At 53.7% G+C, this 21,456-nt stretch overlaps 4 protein-coding genes across 6 annotated transcripts in view; 3 read left to right on the forward strand and 1 right to left on the reverse strand.

The window, feature by feature from the left end:
• WDR62 (WD repeat domain 62) overlaps positions 1 to 2,284 on the forward strand; it is a 42,431-nt gene extending 40,147 nt beyond the window's left edge. The window contains exons 28-32 of one of the 2 annotated variants that reach the window (XM_029925876.1): positions 62 to 194; positions 274 to 334; positions 512 to 1,150; positions 1,685 to 1,842; positions 1,942 to 2,284. In XM_029925876.1, coding sequence (XP_029781736.1) covers positions 62 to 194; positions 274 to 334; positions 512 to 1,150; positions 1,685 to 1,842; positions 1,942 to 2,199 — 1,249 coding nt within the window. In that variant the 3' untranslated portion in view covers positions 2,200 to 2,284. The remainder of the gene's footprint in view (positions 1 to 61; positions 195 to 273; positions 335 to 511; positions 1,151 to 1,684; positions 1,843 to 1,941) is intronic. The other variant, XM_029925877.1, reaches the window with a different exon arrangement.
• Positions 2,285 to 6,895: 4,611 nt separating this feature from the next.
• Positions 6,896 to 8,857, forward strand: OVOL3 (ovo like zinc finger 3). The gene is made up of 4 exons (XM_029926013.1): positions 6,896 to 7,042; positions 7,117 to 7,181; positions 7,947 to 8,148; positions 8,601 to 8,857. The coding sequence occupies exons 1-4, from the start codon at positions 6,949 to 6,951 to the stop codon at positions 8,807 to 8,809; spliced, it is 570 nt and encodes a 189-aa protein (XP_029781873.1). The 5' UTR covers positions 6,896 to 6,948; the 3' UTR covers positions 8,810 to 8,857.
• Positions 8,854 to 10,303, reverse strand: POLR2I (RNA polymerase II subunit I). Its single transcript, XM_029926026.1, has 6 exons — positions 9,979 to 10,303; positions 9,845 to 9,899; positions 9,482 to 9,555; positions 9,319 to 9,393; positions 9,165 to 9,216; positions 8,854 to 8,961 (listed from the first exon to the last, which is right to left on the reverse strand). Exons 1-6 carry the CDS (start codon positions 10,035 to 10,037, stop codon positions 8,899 to 8,901), a joined length of 378 nt encoding a protein of 125 aa, XP_029781886.1. The 5' UTR covers positions 10,038 to 10,303; the 3' UTR covers positions 8,854 to 8,898.
• A 305-nt stretch (positions 10,304 to 10,608) lies between these two features.
• TBCB (tubulin folding cofactor B) lies at positions 10,609 to 18,891 on the forward strand. 2 transcript variants are annotated; one of them, XM_029925998.1, is made up of 6 exons: positions 10,609 to 10,811; positions 11,297 to 11,440; positions 14,511 to 14,607; positions 15,260 to 15,451; positions 18,377 to 18,449; positions 18,621 to 18,891. In XM_029925998.1, the coding sequence occupies exons 1-6, from the start codon at positions 10,698 to 10,700 to the stop codon at positions 18,733 to 18,735; spliced, it is 735 nt and encodes a 244-aa protein (XP_029781858.1). In that variant the 5' UTR covers positions 10,609 to 10,697; the 3' UTR covers positions 18,736 to 18,891. The 2 variants fall into 2 exon arrangements, with proteins under 2 accessions (XP_029781858.1, XP_029781859.1); XM_029925999.1 differs by lacking the exon at positions 10,609 to 10,811 and adding an exon at positions 11,020 to 11,042.
• Positions 18,892 to 21,456: the final 2,565 nt, after the last annotated feature.

The following is a 21,456-nucleotide window of genomic DNA, read 5'->3' on the forward strand; positions in this document are numbered from 1 at the left end:
GGGGCCTCATCTCCTCAAGGACCCCCAGGACAGCCACAGCCACCTGGTCTCCTTCCCACAGGTTCACCCACACCTTCCCTCCCCAGCTGCCTCAGCGCCTTGTGAGGTCCCCAGAGGTCACGCTCACGGACCACCAGCCCGGAGCAGAGCCCCTGGGAGTAGGTGCTGGCTACACTTCCCCTGGCAGGACCAACGTGAGTCCTGGGGCCCCTCCCCCAGGACTTGGGCTGGGAGTCCAGAGGCCTTGTCCTCACCTCCTGGCTGTGCTTTCAGGTCCTTCCTGGGGAAAAGCCTGAGGAGCCCCTTGAGACCCTGGAGGCCTGGTGCCCACTGAGTGAGTGCCCCCATCCACAGATAAACAAGCCTGGATGCCTATCTGAACCACAGGGCAGCGGGGATGGGCACGGTCTACTCAGACCCTGAAGCCACCTGGGGGGGCCCCCTGTCTTTCGGCTCTGCAGGGGGCTGTGAGAGTGAGCCAGCTGCTTCCATCACACCCCCTGCCTCACAGGCCTGCCGCCCTGCGCCCCCTCCTCCTCGGCACTGCCCACTGACGAGAAGCCTTTGACTCCCACAGCCCTGCCCGCTCCAGGCCCGGCTCAGGGTGTCCACAGCCCCTCCACCTGCTCCTACCTGGAGGCCGCTGCCAGCTCCTGTGCCAGCATGTCACGAAGCCTCTCCCTCAAGGACAGTGAGGGCCCGGTGCTGGCTGAGCTGGCCACGCCCCTCCGCAGGCCCTCATCCGTCGGCGAGCTGGCATCCCTGGGCCAGGAGCTCCAGGCCATCCCCACCACGGCAGTGCTCAGTTCTGACAGCGAGGGCCGAGAACCTGTCCTGCCCTCCTGGGGCAACCATGAGGCCCGGGCCAGCCTGAAGCTGACCCTGTCGAGCATCTGTGATGGGCTCTTGCTCCCTCCTTCCCCGATGGAACCTGTGGCCACCCAGCCCAGTGTCACCGTCACAACAGCCACCTTCTCGGCCTCCAGCCCCATGGATGCGAGCACCCTGAGGCTCCACAATTCTACCTTTCTCCCAAGGCTCCTGGCCCCTGAGACCCTCAACACCCCTGCCCACCCCAACAGCACGCCACTTCCAGAGGCCACGCCTGGGGTCCCTCGCAGCATCACCTCCCTCCTGGCGCCGACCCCTGGTGAGTACCACTCTTGGGACATGGGATTATCCCCCAAGCTCAGCCCATGTACCAGGTGGCTTAGTTCCAAAGCTGGACACTGGACTGTGCTGTTCATTCATTCCTTCACCTAAATATTTAGTGAGCACTATGTATGTGTTGGGCTTTGTTCTAGACCCTGGGCACATAGGGCCTGGTGGTCAACAAGACTGTGAAGAATTGACACCTTAAATGGGGAGATGGCCAGACTAAATGTAAAGGAAAATGTTAAGTGCATCACAGAGTGGTGAGTGCTAAGGACAGAAATAAGAGAAAGGGTTTAGGGAAGGGGGGGCGGGGCAGGCAGTGGTTACAGTTTTAAGGAGGATAATGAGAAAAGCCTTCAAAGAGAAGGGAGCATTTGAGCAGAGTCCTGCAGGAGGGGAGGGGAGGGAGCCTGAGGGGCTGAGGTGTCTAGGCAGGGGAACAAGAGCTGGGGTCAGCCCAGCCACCCTGGCCTCTCAGACCAGCTAGAAAGAGGAGATGTCTTTCTCACTCTGTCCCCTCTACCCTCAGATGCACTCAGTCTGGCCCAGGGCAACACTGAACACTGGAAGGAGCCTGGGGTGCCAACCAGGGTCCTGCCCTCAGCGCCCCTTGAACTGAGCACTGTGAGCACTGTAGTGCACAGACTGCAGACTGCCTTCCAGGAAGCCCTGGATCTTTACAATGTGGTGAGCCAAGCCCCGGGATCAGGGGAGAGGGCTGGGTGGGTGGGGAGGCCGGGACTGCCTGGGCTGGGGAACCCCTGACAAGGTTGGCACCTCTTGCAGATGGTCTCCGGGGACCAGGTGAGCACAGAGCAGCTGCAGGCACGGACTGAGCTGGCCTCCACCTTTCTTTGGATCCATAGCCAGTTAGACGCCAGTGACTGGCTGGTTGGAACTGATGTGGCCCAGGCCCGGCCCAGCCCAAGGTCCCCTTCCCCACCTACATTGTGCCCCCTGGCCAGCCCAGATCTGCATGCCCTGCTGGAACACTACTCAGAGCTCCTGGTACAGGCCGTGCGGAGGAAGGCACGAGGGGACTGAGAGCCAGGAGCCCCCTCTCCACTTCAGCCCTGCTGCTTCTGAAGAAATAGGTATTTTAAGCAAATAAACTGACAGTTTAGAGGAATGGTTCTTGGTGCATCTCTGGGTGCGCCCACAACGCCCCCTTCAGGTGGATGCGGGGAAGGAGGACAGGGTGGAGACCAGTCCAGGGAACATGGGCGGATAAACTTTGGAAGGGATGAAATTTATAAGCAGCAGGTACTGGCCACCTACATTATAGCCTCACCTGCCCTTCCTCTTCCTGTCTCACCTTGGGGACATCAGCCCCAGTGCCCTCCCTGCCTTATTCCAGGACTCCGTCAATAGGACCAACATTCCTAGAAATTTGGGAACCGCATTAATGATGATCCTAGGACCTGGATCCATACTGCCTCCCTAGCCCGCTGAGCCGCTGTGGGGTCTGTTGTGCTTGCCCAGTGAGGCCCGGCTGTTCCCCAAGGAGCCACCAGCCCTTCCTCCGTGCCCCCTGCTGCTACCCAGGAACCTACTGGAGCCACTGCCATCACTGTATGCCAGACCATGGTTCCTGGCACACACACTGCCATGCCACTGGTTCATGGCCCCTAGGCCAAGCCCAGCTGGATCCCATGAGGTCCAGGCTTTTGTCCCCAACTGCAGCAGGGGAAATTGACCAGCAGGCTCACTCACTGGACACCGGGGCAGCAGGAACAATTAGTTCTTTTGCCAGCAGGAGACTACATCCAGACTCATCCCATGAGCTCCCAGCTCTGCTACCAGCTTCCCCAGGCAGCAGGCATCGGCCATGTGGCACGTCTGCCAAGAAGGCCACTCTTGTGACCACAAAAGACCCCGCCCGCTGTCCCAATTCTGTATAAAAAAGAAGCGAGCAAGGGCAGGGCCCTCTAAAGCACAGCCCCACCATGTGGCTTACTGTGGCCTGAACCACCACTTAACTGAGTTCCTCTCTACTCTGTTTGGTGGTCATGGCCCATTAGAAACAAGCTCAGAGAGAGCCACTTTTGCCCAGGATTCCACAGAGCTGAGACTCCAACCTAGGCTTGCCTGGTGGCAGAGCCAGACCCCTTCAGCATAAGGACATGACTCTGCACTGTCTCCAGAAACATTGACACACATCAGAACCAAGTGTGCAGTTCAAAAGAATCCTGCCAGGACCTGTGTCTGTCCTACATGTGAGGGGTAGCATGAGGAGCAAGACAGGACAGGACAAGCATCTGGCCTCACAGCCTTAGCCTTCTGGAGAGCAAAACAAGAATTAAAACAATGTCACCATGCTGGCTGATGGGTCAGGGAAGTCCCTTCTAAAAACAATTTTTTTTAAATTTTTTTAACATTCATTTTTGAGAGAGAGAGTGTGAGTGAGGGAGGAGCAGAGAGAGAGGGAGACACAGAATCCAAAGTAGCCTCCAGGCTCTAAGCTGTCAACACAGAGACCAACACCTGTTTCAAACCCACGAATGGTGAGATCATGACCCGAGCCAAAGTTGGATGCTCAACTGACTGAGCCACCCAGGCACACCAAGGGAAGGCCTTTCTGAGGTGACATTTGAGCTGAGGCTTGAGAGGTCATGTGGGCATCTTGGGAAGGTATCCAGGCAGACAGAACAGCCAATGCAAATGCCCCATTGGAGGGATGAAGTGTATGTGTAAGGAGTAGAGTGAGCCAGGAAAGGAGATGGAGGAAGAACAGGTTCCAAGGGGCAGGATCTTGTTGTTTCTCAACACTTAAATCCAAGATATATTCACAACACAATTTCCCCCCCTGTATAAGATGCCTGAGCTTGGTATTTGAGGAGATGTCTGGTGTTATTTCTCAAAGCTCCCTCTCCTTGCCCCAGGGAGCCCAGGAGGTCCAGGACTCAGGTGGACTGCGCCTCTGACAGGAGGCCCCCTGATGTGCCCAGCCCCACAGGTTACAGGCCACTGGGGACCCTCCATCCTTGCCCCTGCCTAACTTGGCCACGGTCACCTATGATCCCTGATGCAAGGTTTGGCATCCAGGCCCCGGACACCCAGAGGACCTTCTTGAGTCTTGCCCCTCATGGAATGTCCCCCTCCTACCCTGTATCGTAATTAAGCCTTCAACTCCCAAGTAGCTAACTGCTGCCTTATGAGGTCCTAGGCTGTAGGGACATTTGTTACTCTTGATTATGTTCCTGCTCCATCACCCCCTGAATCTTGAATTGCGCCCTCCAGCTTAGGCCCTCATAGCTGCAACAAGGCTGCTGTGCCAACACTCAACAGTACACTTACCCGGCTAGGAACAAAGGCATGGAGGAAGGCAGCTGCCAGCATAGAACAATGCTAAGCCTTCCTAGGCACCTCCCCTTTCAAAGCAATTGCAGGCAAGAGGAATGGAGATTGTTTTCATTTGCTTGGACCAGCTATCTCTCCTGTCCTGGGCATGTGGCTGCTCAAACAAAATTGGGTCTCTCAGGACAATAGGATGGGCTGGTAGGGAGGATCCAGTGTCTCCCACTCTCCACTTCCCATTTCAGCCCTGGAAGGACCAGACTTTCTCTCCTCAACAAAATGGCTGGTTAAGAAACCACCACTGATGAATGTGTGTGAGTGTGCTTTGTGGACTGACAGGGTCCCAGGAGGAAAAGGACAGCATACTCACATGGGATATTTCAGGGAGTTTAGTGAAGGGATCATTTGCAAAGAAGTGGGCAGGGAACAGGGAAGTCATAGGGCTGGCACAGTACCCTGGGTTGACACCAGAGGTGAGCTGTTCCTCCCACCCTGGCCTTGAGGCATGGGGGAACCAAGTGGGACCCAGAAGAGCCAATACTGGAGACAGGGCCATCCTAGGGGAGCTGTGTCCCTGGCAACTGCATAGGGAGTGAGTTGGAGGAATCCCTTCCATCTTGTGTGGGGCTCCCCATTGTCAAAATCCCACTGGAGCCAGGGGGGACAGGGGACCCGATGATGCGGCCTGCCCAGGTCAGCCTCCCAGGACACAAAGCAGGGAGGAAAGGGACAGAAAGGGCCTGGGGGCAAATAAAGACCCCCAGCCCTGGATTTCTTCCCTAATGTGTTTTCACACACACACACACACACACACACACACACACACACACACACAGGAACCAGGTGCCCTGAAACATGCTGTTGGGCATGGAGAACTGGGCACCTGGAAAGAGACAAAATGGCTCCACCTAACCGTTCGCCAGCTCACTCTTGAGCGCCTGTACCCCACACTGACCAGATCCCAGATACGGGGCTGCCAGACCTGTGCCAGACACACCAGCCATGGCTGCATGAAACCCAGTAACTGAGATTGAGACACTGAAAATTCCATTTTACAGATGGGCTGACTTAAACTCGGATGCTGGCCCAGCCCCCTCAAGACTTCTAACAACAACCCTGTTCCTATGCTGCATGCTAAGCATTCTCCCCACATGACCGACATGGGTCTTTGACACAGATCAGTCACAGGGAGACACATTAGTTCCAACTCCCAGATGAAGAAACAGGCTCAGCAAGAAGTGACTCGTCTGGGTCCTGCAGAGAGAAAGTGGCAAAACTCTGCCTCCCAAACGAATGAGCAGGACTGACTCTCAGGGAATGTGAGGAAGTGAGGTGCTTCTCTTTTGTGTACACTGTTCCCTCTGCCGGGAACACCCTCCCCTTTCTCCTGAAACCTCATCTTCCTTCAGGGCTCACACCCAGGCAGTCATCTCTGAACCGTTAGGCTGGATCAGGAGCCTCTTCGGGGCTCCCGTGAACCCCCTGAGTTTTCTCTATTGCAGTTTGGGTTCCCCGCCATAGCCTTGGTCATTCTGGGTTGTCACTGGTGTGTCTCTTCCACGGACTGTTATGTGCTCATTTTTAACACTGAGCTAGGCCTGGCCTATATTTGGAGCTCAGGATATGGCTGAGTGGATAAATGCGAGAAAGTAACTGCACAGAGAATATTCAAAATCCTTAACCACTGGTTACGGGGTCGGACAATGACCAGTCTAGAACACAGGACAGAGTGTTAGGGTGGGGTTCTGGGAGCCCCTGGCCAAGTCCGGTGACCCCCCTCGGTTCCTAGACTGTGGGAGAGTGGGCAAGTGGCGTCCCTGGCAATCACTGGGAGCTGGACTACTAACACACCAACATCATATCTGCTGGCCTGAACAAGGTTTCTGGCCGACCCTCTGCTCTGGGCCTCTGAGAATCAGAGGTGGAGCTTCCTGTTGGAAGAGGCACAGGCTGTGTCCTCACGTTGCCCTTACTACCGGACCCTGCTCTTCCTCCACCCCCCGGAGCACACAATCTCAGCCACCCCCCTCCCCTGCTTCCTCAGACAGCTGCTGTGATTTGAATAACCAAGCAGGTTGTTGGATGTCCGGTGGTGACTGATTTGCCTGGCAAACACCCTCAGGTCCTTGGTCCAGCTGCTACTTCTAGAAGACCGCCCCCCTCAGGAGTCTCTTCTACTTTTCCCCACACGAAGGCGCTATCTGGGCTCTAATCTTGCCCTTGCTTGACCTTCTTGGGGGTCCTAGCACTTGGCTGCCCCTGGTGGCTGGAGAATGCCCCTAGGAGCCTGGTGTAGAAGGGGGAGGAATGGTGGCAGAGGTAACTAGAGCCAGCTAAGTCCCTGGGCTGGTCACAAAATTTGCATGGAGAGAATGAAGCTCCTCTGTGGCTTTCCCCTCCCTCCTCCCCTCCCTCCCAGTCATCCTGGGGCTGAGGTGTGACTGCAGGTGGAGGAGGCAGCAGTGTGTGGGGGGCCATCTCGCCATTCCTGAGGTGATGCCCCGTGCCTTCCTGGTCAGGAGTCGGCGTCGACAGCCATCCAACTGGGGCCACCTGCCTGACCAGTTCCGGGGAGATGCCTATGTCCCAGGTGGGCCCCTCACCGGGCCTGGAGGCGAGGGGTAGGCGAGACACAAAGCATCATCATCTGGCTTCTCTCCTCAGACTGCAGCATCCGGCGGGGCCCACCAGCACACCGGTCTTCGGGCCTCGGGGACTCTTGGGCAGCGGTGAGTCTGCAGCTGGACCACAAGGCCCTGCTCAGTTTCATCCCTGCTCGCTCTCAGCCTCAACAGAACCTGATGCCTCTTACTCCCTGAGCCCGTTTGCTCATGCGCCCCCCCCCCCCCGCCCCCAGCCTCAGAACCTTTCCACCTGTTGTTCTCACTGTTGGAAACGTCTTTGCTTTCTTGGTAGAGTTCACTGTTAGGCTTCATCCCAGGCACCTTTTCCTTAGGCTGGGCAGCCCCATTTCCCACTCCCAGAGATCTCTCTGTCCAGTGGGAACAGAACAAGATTCAAGACAAGTGGATGGTGATCTGCTTTATGTCAGGATCAGACAAGGTGACAGGAGCAGGGGATGGGGGATGGGGGAAGACTGGGGACTCTCAGAAGGGACACTCAGCCGTGCATGCCCTGGAAGTAGGGAAACACTAGCCAGAATATAACAGTGACAGATTATTTCAGTATTTATTGAAAGCCAGGAACTGGTTTAGGCAATTGCTATTTAGCAGGAATAAAACAAAAATTATTTCCTTCCTGAAGCTTATAATCTGTTGGGGGCTTGACAATTAGAAAAATGTTACGTTGGAAGATGTATATATGGAGAAATAAAGCAAGGTAAAGGCGACGGAGATCAGGAAAGGCCTCGGAGAGACGGTGGCATCTGCACACACGAAGGGCCATCTCTGGCTCTCCCAGATCTCCTTGGTTCCTGGTTCTAGGTTTTCCATTTGCTCCAGCCAGGGGGTCTAACTCCCGTGTCCCTCCCACAGCCTATGCAGGGCAATCTGGCCTCTGCTCCCAGGGGCCCGGAGTCACTTGGCTGCCCGCTCTGCCCCAAGGCCTTCCCTCTGCAGCGCATGCTGACACGGCACCTCAAGTGCCACAGCCCTGCGCGCCGCCACGTGTGCCGCTGTTGTGGCAAGGGCTTTCATGATGCCTTCGACCTCAAGCGCCACATGAGGACTCACACCGGTGAGGAGTGGCAGGGACAGAGAAGGGCAGCTGGGCCCCAGGAGGGTCTAGAACGAAATGGAGAGGTGCCCACGATGTGGTTTCCAGTGTTGGGGTATATGGGGCGGAAACTCTGCCATCAGGAGGCTTGGAACACCTCCTAATTTCTGAATTACCCAGTCAGTGGGTGGAAGGTGTACGGGTAGAGGCGCCAACAGTGAGGACAGTAGTGGATACGTGGACCTCGATTGAAGGGTGCAAGGACAAGCCTCCCTCCTTCTCGCCTGGGAAAGGAATATCCTGATGAGGGTGGCTATCTGGCCATGTTTGTGGTGGGTGGAGGGAGCAGATGGTGGGGCACAGAGGACTCTGGACAACTTGGAGTAGGAATGGGGGATTGCTCGTGGTGGGCAAGGTGGGGAGACTTTGGTTTGGAGGCCACTGTCCTGTCTGTCCTCTCCCACTCTGTGCAGGGATCCGGCCATTCCGCTGCGGAGCTTGTGGGAAAGCCTTTACGCAGCGCTGCTCGCTTGAAGCTCATCTTGCCAAAGTGCACGGGCAGCCCGCCAGCTACGCTTATCGGGAGCGCCGCGAGAAGCTGCATGTGTGTGAGGACTGTGGCTTCACCTGCTCGCGACCTGACGCCTATGTGCAGCACCGCGCCCTGCACCGCGTTGCTTGAGACTGTGCCCCCACACAACACGAGAGGCAAATAAATACAGGAAATGCACGCACAGAACACAGTATTTATTACACGTGGGAAAGGATGGTTCACTCGGTCCAGCGGTGACCACAGTGTGGGGCCGTGCACACATAGTACAAGCGCATGGCGTCCTGGCAAAAAGGTGGCACGGTTAGGAAAGGTACAACATGGACCCTCCATCCTCACGCCAAAGTAACAGACAAAGGGTCTTTCCCCATTGGTAAGGGTCCAGCTCAGGACGCCAGGAAGGGCAGGGTCCCCCCATTATTGGTATCCCCACCCCCGGGGAGGACCAAGCCTAGGATACCCAGAAAGCCTGCCTCGCGCCACTCACCTCGGCCCGGGCACTATGTGACTGGAAGAACACCGCCTCCTTGTGGCCACACCTGAGAGAGCAGTCAGCCACTCAGCCCACCAAACCCTTCCCTCCTCCCTTCACCCGGTGAGGACGAGCCACTCTCCATTCCCAATATCCACGGCACGCTCACTTTTGGCACGGGTGGTCCTCGGTCCGTGGCAACGTGGGGTCCTGGGACACGTCAGCGATTATCTGGGTCAGTTCGCTGAGGGAATAGAGGGCAAATAATTATGCCCAGGCCAGGTTTCCCAAGCCAACAAACTTTTCCCCAGGCTCTGAGTCCCGCCACTCACTCCACTTCGTGCGTGATTTTGTTGACGTAGATGCAGCTGTTGTCGGCTTCCTGCTGGTAATCACAATTCCGGCACTATGAAAGGGCGAGTGTTTCGGGAAAGGGGTTACGGAGAGATCTCGGAAGGGATTGGAAGGGAAGGCTGGGTCTTCCCCAGGGGGAATGGCTAGAGCGTGGAGTCTCGAAGCTGGTATAATAGGGTATATCGAGAATCACCTCGGGGGTGGGCAAGACAAGACAGTGGGGGTTCACTCGTGGGATAGGAAGCGAGACCAAAACGCGTTAAGGAGCGTAAGGGGCCCACATTGGGAAACAGGTGGATCCGTATGGGAAGACCCCGGACGCTCCCCGGGCTCGTGCTCACCGCATAGAGCAGAATGCGGTTCTCCTTGTCCTCCTTGGGGTAAAGCATGTTGTTACTGTGGGGAGGGAGGAGACAGAAGTCAGTCCTGGGGCCATTAACTTGCCCCCCTTACAAACTCGCAGCCCCGGCCTCACCATTCCTGGCAGAATCGAATACCCACGAAACCCGGCTCATAGGTCCCGTCCGGTTCCATAACTACGCAATGGCCGCCAAGCCTTCCGCGCTTGCTCCGCCGCGCGACCGGTCGCGGGAAGGATCAAGCCTAGTTGCTTCGCCAAGAGAGGGGCGGAGCTGCGCGCACGTCCTGGCTTCCAGGGGCTTTGTGCTCGTCTTTGTGCTCCGACGTTCGATTAATAACTTGCTTAAGTTTTTTGATGTCCTGCAGTAACGCCTTTCAGTTTCTGGGCCTTGCTTCCCTAGTTTGTAGAACAGTATGGTACGAGAGCCAAGAATATGATCCTTCACGTAAACAGCAAAGCACTGACCATAAACGAAGTCACTACTCTTTGCTGGCTGAAGGCCAGTGCACATGCGCAGATGGGGTACCTCTTGCCAGTCCTTCCCTTGGGCTTCACCCTTCGCCCGCCTGGGCCGTTTTCCGGCCTGCTATTGGAAGAACTGCGCAGATGGAAGACCTCTCAGGATTGGCTGGGGCTACCCAAGCCTACGGGAGAGCCCTCTCCCTGGCGTGGAAAAGAGACGGCGGCGATTGGCGGGCCCTGCTTGGCGGAGAGCATGGATTGGCTAGGTCAGGAGCAGGGGGAGGGGCTGATATCCCAGAAGCGGTGGCGGCGGCTGCGGAGCCGGTGTGAGGCGACTGACCGGGTTGCGGACCCCGGCAGGGCGCAGCGAGATGGAGGTGACGGGCTTGTCGGCGCCCACAGTGACCGTTTTCATCAGCAGCTCTCTCAACAGCTTCCGCTCTGAGAAGCGGTACAGTCGCAGCCTCACCATAGCGGAGTTCAAGGTGTGGCCGTGGGGGCGGGGTCCGGGGGCGGGGCGTATGGTTTGAGGGGGCGGGGCAAGAAAGAAATGGAGGGGCTTCCGAACGTGGGGAGGGGCCAGATATAAACTGAGGTTGAACCGACTGGGGACGGGAGCCGGCGGGGTGGGGCCAGAGGAAGCCTGAGTATCCAGAAATTGGGGGCGGTGCCAGGGAAAATCAGAGGTTGCATAGGGCGTGGCCAGGGATAACCTGGTGGGTCCTAAATCGTCTCTTGGGGTAGCAAGGATGGGATAATGGCTATTGTTATAAGGGGCGGAGCCTCGGAGCTCCTGGCTGGTTCAGTTCGAGACTATCGATCTCGAGCTTGTGGGTTCGACCCCCGTGTTGGGCTTAGAGTTAACTTTAAAAGAAATTAAATTTGTAAGAACATACCTTTAAAAAGGGGTGGAGCCTCAGGGCAGAGGGCGGGGTCGCTGACAGCCTTCCACCGACTGCTCCCCCCTCAGTGTAAACTAGAGCTGGTGGTTGGCAGTCCTGCTTCTTGCATGGAACTGGAGCTATATGGAGCTGACGACAAGTTCTACAGCAAGCTGGATCAGGAGGATGCACTGCTGGGCTCATACCCCGTAGACGACGGCTGCCGCATCCACGTGAGGCCTCCCCTCCATTTATTTATATGTTGAACAAATACTTGCTGTACGTTGCCCTGTGTGATAACTAAGATAGGCCCTACTCTCATTGAGCCCCCAGTCCTGCATGGAGAGAGACAAGCCGTCAGGGGACAGCGACAGATTGGTCTGGGCAAAGCCCCGGGGACTGGGGATGCCCAGCGAGGTGCCTGACTCCTAGAAGTATCAGAAAGGGCTTCCTGAAGGAAGGGATGCCTGAGCTGAGACCTGAAGGATGAGGAAAGAGTGACTTAGGATAAGGGGTGGGAGGGTATGCCAGGTGGGGGGAACAGCGTACGGATCTATAGAGTGTGAGATGGGTCGGGGTGAGTGATGAGGCTGGACGTGTTGGGAGAAGTTGAGGACCTCTACATTCATCAGCTCACATCATCCATCATCCTCTCTCTCCCCTTATTCCCCAAACATCCCAGCATCCCAGGGGGGCTCCACCTCTGGGCTTTGCAAGTGGTTCTTTTTTATATGACTTCACATTGCTCACTCATCCCTTCCAGTCTTACCGAAATGTCACCCTCCAAGTGTGAGGCATTCATTGGCCTCAGTATAAAATTTAAATGTCTTCTCTTTTCCACTTTATTTGATTTTTGTCTTTAGCTCCTAGCACCCTGTGACATACTGTGCTTCCCCTGCCAGCACCTGTAGTAATGCCTAGTACTGAGAAGATGCTCAGTGAATCATTGTTGAATACTGAGCTGAGTCCATAAAATAAGACTTGGAAGTCGGTGTCATTAACCCCATTTTGCAGAAGACAAAATTTAGCTTCCGGATGGAATTTACTTTCCTAAGGATGAACTATAGTTAAAATTTTCACCTCAATCTGCATGACTCTGCAAGTCAGTGTGCTCAGGGAACTGGTCCTTTTTTAACTGTGTCATGACAGGGGTATAGCGGTGAGAGGCTTCTGTTTTAGCTTCACCCAGCGTGTGAGGCAGATGTTAGCTAAATATTCACAGGAACAGATATGAAACGCCAGAGACATGGGGCCATATAGAAAGAGATCACAGAGCTGGGAGAGCCGATACTGGGGGACCTGACCTAGCAGTGAGGTCCGGGAGGACTTCCTGGAGGAGGTGATGCTTGAGCAGAGACCTGAAGAATAGAGTTAACTGAAGGAGGGAGAAGAGTACTCCAGCAAAAGGGCACAGCATGTGCGAACACTGAGGTGGAAGGGAGCACAGTTACGTACAGGGACTGAGGGGTGGCCTCTCCTTTGGCAGAGGGAAGTGGGAGCCAGGGGAGGGCTTTGAGCCAGGAGGGTCCTGGTCTGACCCAGGTGCTCACGGCCTCCCTTTGACTGTGTGCGGGAAGACAGGGAGAGTAGGGAGACCAGGGAGGAGTCTGCTTCCTTAGTCCAGGTAGTGTGATAGGGCCCGGATTATCGTGGGAACGGGTCAGGACAGCGCTGGGCCAACAGGACTGAGACATTGGGCTGACCTGGGCCGCCTCAACCTCCAGATGCCGGTGGGGCATGGGGCATGGCCCAAACAGGAGATTTTCACACATGGGTTCAGATGTAGACAGGCCTCTAACTGCTGAAGTCATTTGAGAAAGTTTTCCCAGAAGTGGAGCCTCTGGAAAATTTTTATTTGTTTCACATTTTTCTCTTTATAAATATTACCTGTATTTAAAGTGCCTGGCTGGCTTGGTCGGCAGAACATATGATTCTTGACTTCAGGGTTGTGAGTTCAAGCCCCATGTGGGGCATAAAGATTACTTAGAAAAAAACTATAGGTTTAACCTATATTTGTTGCTTCAAATAATAGCAACCTCAGACTTACAAGATCCTTAATATACAAAGTAGAAATTCTTAGTGATGCTGACCAGAGATAAGGGCCATTTCTAGTTAGCTATGTTAGCCCTGTGGCTCAGGCCAAACTACCTTAGAGTGTTTGCTGACCCCTGTCTTTACCTGCTACCCACATCCCGTCTATCAGCAAATCCTGTGGACTCTACCTACAAAATTTGTCTAGAGCCTGCACTTGCCCCCCCACTACCCCTGCCCTGGCTCCATCCTCCCCTTCCTGGACACCACAGAGGCCCATCCCTGGGGCCCCTGCAGTCTGCTCCCCACCTGCAGCCAGAGGGAGCCTGTGGTGCCCTGGGTCAGGTCGGGCCCTCCTGGCCCAGAGCCTCCCCTGGCTGCATCCCGTTCTGGGTAAGAGCCAGAGGCCGCAGCGATCTGTTGTGTCTCCATTCTTGCATGCCTGTCTCCAGTCCAGCCGGGAGGGCCTCCATGCTATTCTTGAAAAGGACTAAGGACGTTTCCGCACCCGAGATTTGGTGCCATATGTGCCTTTTCAGCCTTTAGGCCTTGGCTCAGATGTCCCCTCCTTTCAGAAGCCTTCTCTGACCACCTTCTCATGCTCCTTAAGCCTCTTTGTGGTATTTATCTACATAGAACCTTGTCATCACCTGGTGTTTAATGCATGTACACGTTTGTTTACAGTTGGTGTCCCAGCAGACTGAGCAGTCCTTGAGGGCAAGGGTTTATCTGTTTTTGCACCGTGGCCCTAGCACCCAGCACAGAAGCCAGCTGGGTGCCATGGAAGAGCTCCGCAAGCAATGAGTGCATGAGTGTTGGGGATGGTAGAGGAAGGGCTGGTTCGGGGTCCGGAGGCTGGGCCAGCTTAGGAGGGTCCCAGAGGCCCAGGGAGGACATGCGTGCTGCCTAGAAGTCTCCTGAGGAGGACCTGAGCTCTGCCCTTGAGTTCCAGTGACTTAGAGACCATCACTGATGCTGGTGGCAACACGTGGGGGTTGTCTGGGGGCAAGATCCAGCCTCTGAGGACTGGGCGGGGGTGAGGAGGGGGAGATGGCCGGTGTGGACACTTGTTCTCATCCCTTCTGCTATAGGCTCAGGAGAGGGGAGACGGTCTGGGTAAAGGTGAGGGTAAAGGAGTAAAGGACTGTGGTTTTTCCTAGACAGAGAGACGTAAATCTAGGGAATACTCCAAAGTGCAGCCCCCTGCCACCAGCCTCCCCAGCCTCCCAGTCCAGACCTTGATCCCCACTCACCCCCCTCCCCTCACTATAGGTCATTGACCACAGTGGTGCCCGCCTTGGGGAGTATGAGGACGTGTCCAAGGTGGAGAAATACCAGATCTCACAAGAAGCCTATGACCAGAGGCAAGGTACTGGCACATAGCAATGGATGAGGGCATATGGGGCCAGAGGGAGTGTGTGCGGGGGGGTGGGGATGGGGGACAGACAGGGACACTGGGAGGAGGTCGGTGGTGTGGTCAGTGCAGGCCCACAGACATGGGCGAGTAGAGAGCGTGGATAAGGTTGGTGTGCAGACAGAAATGGGTTGGGGGGGCAGCTGTGGGGGCGCAAGTGTGGGGTATGAATAGGTGCTGCGAGGAGTGGGGAGTGTGGGCAGGCAGGCGGCCTGAGAGAGAAGTCGGGGGGGTTCTCACATGAGGGGTAGTGAGTGTCACATGGGGGGTGAGCAGAACAGATCCGCATGTGTAAACATTGGGAAGAATGGGAAGACAGGCTGGGCGCAGGGAACGTGATACTGAAGGGACACGGGAAGACGGGGTGGTATGGCTGGAAGCAGGCGCCTTCCTTTTAGGTTTTGGACTATGGGGAGGCCCCAGGGTTCTGGGGAGAAGCCGCAGGGCTGTAGTGGGGGGTTTGGGGGGCTTGGGCAGCAGCCCTCCAGCACTCAGAGCAGAGGAGTCTCTCTCTGGAGGTTGGCTCTGTGGGTGGAAGGTTATCTCATCGGGCCAGCGGCCACCCCGGGAAAGCCGTGTCTAACCCCGTCTCCCACCCCACGCTCAGACTCGGTCCGCTCCTTCCTGAAGCGCAGCAAGCTAGGCCGATACAACGAAGAGGAGCGGGCGCAGCAAGAGGCCGAGGCTGCCCAGCGCCTGAACGAAGAGAAGACCCAGGCCAGCGCCATCTCCGTGGGCAGCCGCTGTGAAGTGCGGGCGGCTGGGCAGCCCCCTCGCCGGGGCACCGTCATGTATGTAGGTACGTGCGGCCTTCGGCCCTGCCCCGAGATGGCCCTTGCTGGGGCCCCAGCCCTCAAGGGGATCCCTGTTCAGTGGGGGAGACGCCCCGGGAAGGACAGTGACAGCCCAGAGTGTTCATGGCAGGGAAGTGGGCAGCAGAGACAGGGCGTGCGGGTTGTGACGGAGGCGGCGGAGGCCAGAGGGACCAGTTCTGAGGTGAAAGCACAGAGCACAGTGTCAGGGCTGAGTGGGGCAGGCACAGGCCAAAGTGATGAGGGCGGGGGTGCCGGAAGCTTGGGGCGCTGTGGGCGGAGAGGCAGCACCAGACCCACCCTCGAGAGGGATCTCGCCGGCTCCCCGGGGGAAGGACTGTCTGAAGGAAGGAGTGAAAAGGGGCAGCGTGTTCCAGCCAGAGGGCAGAGTGAGTACAAAGGGCGTGAGCAAAACTAGGCTGGGCCTGCCTGAGGCAGCACGGCTAAGTGGGGGAAATGGGGGCCGGACATGGGCCAGGCCGGCCTGTGCAGGGCCTTGAAGGTGGTGGAGAGCACTGTGGGTGGGTTTTTTTCGAAGAGCTTTATTGAGATATAATTCATATACCATGAAGCTTACCCCCTTAAAGTGTACAGGTCATTGGTTTTAAGTATGTTCACAGAATTGTGCAGCCATCACCCCAGAAAGAAACTCCGTAACTGTTGGCAGCCACTCCCCATTTCTGAAATCCCGACCCTCCCAGTCCAAGCAATCACTGACCGATGTCATCTCTGTATAGATCTGCCTGTTTTGGACATTTCATGTAAATGGACTCATGGTCATTTGTGAGTGGCTTGTTTTCACTTAGCGTAATGTCCTCAAGATTCATCTGTGTTATAGCATGTATCAATGCTTCGCTTCTTTTTATCGCCAAATATTTCCACGTTGAATGGCTACACCGCATCTTACATATCTGTTCCTCAGAGGATGGGTATTTGGGTGCTTTCCACTTTTTGTCTATTATGAATAATATTGCCATGGACATTCTTGCATAAATTTTTGTGTGGACACGTATTTTCATTTCTCTACACCTAGGAGTGGAGTTGCTGCTCCCATGGTAACTCTGTTTAACTTTTTGAGGAACCGTCACATTGTTTTCCACGGCAGCTGCACCATGTTCTCCCAGCGTGTGTGAGGGCTCCAGTTTCTCACTTCCTCACCAACACTTATGATCTGTCTTCTGAATCGTAGCCATCTTAGTGGCTATGACATGGGACGGCATTATGGGCCTGATTTGCATTTCTTTGATGGCTAATGATATTAACCATATTTTATTTAGAGAACTGCCTATAGAGATCCTTTGCCCATTTTTTAATTGGGTTGTTTGTTTTTTAGTTTTGTTTTTTTTTTTTAATCTTTGTTTTTGAGAGAGACAGAATGTGAGCTGGGGAGGAACAGAGAGAAAGACGGAGACACAGAATCCAAAGCGGGCTCCAGGCTCTGAGCTGTCAGCACAGAGCCCGACGCGGGGCTCAAACTCACGAACCATGAGCTGAAGTCAGACGCCTCACTGACTGAGCCACCCAGGCGGCCGAAGGGTTGGTCCGTTTTTGTTGTTGAGTTGTGTTAGTTTTCTGGGGCTGCCACACCGGGTGGCTTAAACTACGGAAATTTATTGCTCTCAGTTCTGGAGGTTGAAGTCCCAAGATCAAGGCCGTGGCGGGTTTGGTTTCTTCTGAGGCCTCTCTGCGTTGCTTGCAGATGGCCGCCTTCTTGCTGTGGCTCCACTTAGTCTTCCCTCTGTGTGCGGGCCCATCCCTGGTATCTCTTTCTATGTCCAAATTTCCTCTCCTTATAAAGGCACCAATCAAATCAGATTAACTTAATCTTAATTAACTTAATCGCCTTTTTTAAGGCCCAGTCTCCAAATACAGTCACATTCGGAGGTACTGAAGCTTAGGGCACTGACAGTGAATCCTGGCACAGTTCAGCCCGTAAGTTCTAAGAGTTCTTTACACATTCTACATACAGTTCCTTAGAAAATACTTGATTTGCAAATCTTTTCTCATACTCTGTGGGTCGGTTGTCTTTTTACTTTTTAAAAAAAAATTTAATTTTACTTTGTTGATAGTGTCCTTTGAAAAATTTTTTTAAATTTTTTTGAAGTCCAGTTTATTTTTTCTTTTGTTGCTTACGCTTTTGGTATTATATCTAAGAAACTAGTGCCTAATACAAGGTCACAAAGGCTTACTCCTGTGTTTTCCTCTAGGAGTCTCACAGCATTATGTTTTACATATAGATCTTAGGCCCGTTTTGAGTCAATTGTTGCATGTATGTGAGCTAGGAGTCCAACTTCCTTCTCTTCACTGTGTATATCTAGTTGTCCCAGAACTACCTGTTGAAAAGACTGTTCTTTCCTTAGTGAATCGTCTTGGTGCCCTTGTCAAAACTCACTTGCAGGGCACCAGAATGGCTCAGTCAGTTAAATGCCCGACTCTTGATTTCGGCTCAGGCCATCATCTCATGATTCGTGAGTTTGAACTATGTGCTGTGCTGACAGTCCAGAGCCTGCTTGGGATTCTGTCACTCCCCTCTCTCTCTGCCCCTCCCCTGCTTGTTCTCTCTCTCTAAATAAATAAATAAATAACCTTCAAAAAATCATTTGTTTATAAGCAGTGTGGATTTTATGCTGAGTGGGATGGGCAGCCTTTGAGGAATTTAGGGCAAGGTAACAGTGCTATTTACGTTAGATTTTTACAAAGACTCTTCAGACTGGAGGTATTGAGTGAGTAGGAGATCCAGGCTGGGAACAGTGAGACCAGTGAAGGGGCTGCCGTATTAGTTTGGGCAGGAGATGGAGGTGATCCTGGGTGGTAGCAAGGAGTCGTTTTTGCCAGGACAGGCTTTATACTCAGTGGGTAGGCATGAATCCAGGGTGATTCAGAGGTTTCATTGGGATTTCCTCCCTGGGCAGGACTCACAGATTTCAAGCGAGGCTACTGGATTGGCGTCCGCTATGATGAGCCACTAGGGAAAAACGATGGCAGGTAATGAGGGCTCCGGGTCCGCCATCTGTGTGTGTCTGTGCCCATGTCCACCCACGCATCTGTGTGCGTCTTTGTCTAAGTGCCTGTGGGTGAGCCTGTCCGTCTTGGCACCTGGGGTGGGAGCCGTGTTGGGACCCCTCTGACCACTGCCTCCCCCGTCATGCCCTGCAGCGTGAATGGGAAACGCTACTTCGAATGCCAGGACAAGCACGGCGCCTTTGTCAAGCCATCAGTTGTGACGGTAGGGGACTTTCCCGAGGAAGACTACGGGTTGGATGAGATGTGACACCCAAGGAAAGGCATCCCACTGCTCCAACTAACTTGACTTCTTATTGCCCCTCCTTGTGTGCCCATGGCCCTGTCCCCTGAGCCCGTTTTAATTTTATTCACCTTTCCATTGACTTTTGAGACTCGTGCATTAAAGTTGCTGGAAACCTGGGAAGTGTTGGAGGACTCGATGATTACAGGCGGGGTTGGAGGTGGCTGTCCAGGTGAGGGTGAAATAGGCTGGGTAAAGTAGAGGTTGGGTAAGATGAAGCTTCATCCATTACCTGGTGGTTGGGGGCCCATGAGACTATTTTTTGTCCTTTATTAGTTATTATAATGTTTTGCTGCTGCTATAACAAAGGGACCCCAAATAATATTGGCCTAAGGTAGGTTTTATTTTAATTTTTTAAGTAGTTTTAAAAATTTTCTTAAAGCACTGCCACTGAGGCACTTCAGCGCATGACCCTGAGATTAAGACCTGAGCTCAGGTCAGGAGTTGGACATTTAACCAACTGAGCCACGAGGCACCGCTTAATCAGGGTAGTTTATTTCTCCTGTAAAACCTCACGTGCTAAAAGGCCAGGTGCTGGTCTGGTGAGCTCTGTGTCAGAGGCCCGTCTCCATCTCTCTGTCTTGTTGCTCTCCCATCTGCCCGTGATTCCCATATCATCTGCTCCAGGCGTCAGGGGGAGGCGAAGGGGAGGGATGCCTTCTACCTTTAAGGACCATGTGCAGCCTGGGGTGCCTGGCTGGCTCGGGGGGTTAAGCACCAGCTCTTGATTTCAGCTCAGGTCATGATCTGGTAGTTGGTGGGATCAAGCCCCATGTTGGGCTCTGTGCTGCTAGTGTAGAGCCTGTTTGGGATCCTCCCTCCTTTTCTCTCTGCCCCTCTCCCCACTTTTGGCATGCATTACTCACTCTCTCAAAATAAACAAACATTAAAAAAAAGGAATATGTTCAACTCAAAACTTGTTTCTTTTTTCAGGGCATTTGGGGAGTTCAATTGGTTAAGCATCTGACTCTTGATTCCAGCTCAGGTCATGATCTCACAGTTGTGAGATTGAACCCCACATCAGGTTCCGCACTGAGTGTGGAGCCTGTTTGAGATTCTCTCTCTCTCTCAAAAACAAAAAAAACAAAAAAATTAGAAAAACAAAGAACAAGTAAACAACTTGTTTCTATTTCATTGGCCAGAATTTCATCTCATGGTGACTTGTAGTTGCAAAGGAGACTGGGAAGTGTTTTTTACTCTGGGCAGCCATGTTCCTCGCCAAATAGCAGAAGTTCCTATATTACAGAAGCTGGGGAGAAGGGACATTGGGGGTCAATAAGTAGTCCCACCACAGTTTCTATGGGTGGGAGATCATAACTGTTCACGTAATAATACTTTTATTTTACATGCAGAAGCCCCTCATTAGCTGCTTGAATTCCTGGTGGGGTGACTATTTGGGGGATTCTACTTAATTGTTGCAATTACTTAATTACAACTTGTAGAGAAGGAGTTGGCAGTGGGAGGCACAACCACAGTGAGAAGAATGAGGCTGAACCGTCTAAGGGCTGAAGGGATCCTCAGGGGAAACTGCTCACATCCACAAATAGCTTGTTACGTACATACTCTGACGCCCGCCATAATGGACACACACTTACACAGAACACTCAGCTGGACTCACAAACACTGGAGACATACTCAAAACACAGAGACTCACACTCGGACATGAGAGGTTATAGTGCACACAGATTCTCTCACACACGGGGAAGCCACACAGAAACATTGAGACTCACATCAAACGCCCACCAGTGATAGATCTGCTCCTATACATGCACACACATCACTGAAATTGTCAATGTACAAACACAAGAACCAAAAAGGCTTGATTACTTAAGAAAAAGATCCCAAGGCTTTGGCCCCTACAGTGTCGGGGTTGTCAGCGAGGAGGCTAAGAGCGGGTGTCCCCCAAGTTCCCTCCCAGCACGTACGAGCTTGAGGTCAGCCAGAGTCCATGAACCTTGGTTTCGTAAGTCCTCAGGTCGTTGCAAATGGAAGACCATAAATATCCAACATTCTCTACCTTTAAAAAAATGTTTTTTAATGTCTTTTATTTATTTTTGAGAGACAGAGAGAGAGGGAGACAGAACCTGAAGCAGGCTCCAGGCTCTGAGCTGTCAGCACAGAGCCTGAATGCAGGGCTCGAACCCACCAACCCTGAGATCATGACCTGAGCCAAAGTCGGAGGCTTAACCGACTGAGCCACCCAGGTGCCCCTATTCTACCTTTTTTGAGCCTTCCACTGTATGTCAGGGCTGATACTGGAAGCACATTCATGAAATGGACACAGTTCTTGCCTGGGAGTTAAAAGACAGACAAACATAATTAGGAAGCATTGTCTCTTTCTCTCTCTTTTTTAAACTGTGATACTTAATAATGAGTAAGTTTGCTGGCAGTGGGGGACGAAGAACAAAGTCACTAAGTCTGCCAGGTGGTCCTGGTATGAGAGAAAGAATGAGACAGGGACATTTGAATAGGAATCACCTGAACAAAAAGGGATCGGGCTTTGTAGACCCGATCTAAAACCCCTTTGGTGATTCATACCCACTGGGAACCTGATCCCTGTGCTCAACACAAACTTCGGCTGAATGCAACCTTTGTCTCGGAGCTGAGCTAAATCAGTAACTGAACATGCATAATGGCCTGCTGGAATTGACTCATGTGCCAGTTACATACTTGGATTATTCAGTAGGT

Source organism: Suricata suricatta, chromosome 16, assembly GCF_006229205.1.
Source record: "Suricata suricatta isolate VVHF042 chromosome 16, meerkat_22Aug2017_6uvM2_HiC, whole genome shotgun sequence".
NCBI lineage: Eukaryota > Metazoa > Chordata > Mammalia > Carnivora > Herpestidae > Suricata > Suricata suricatta.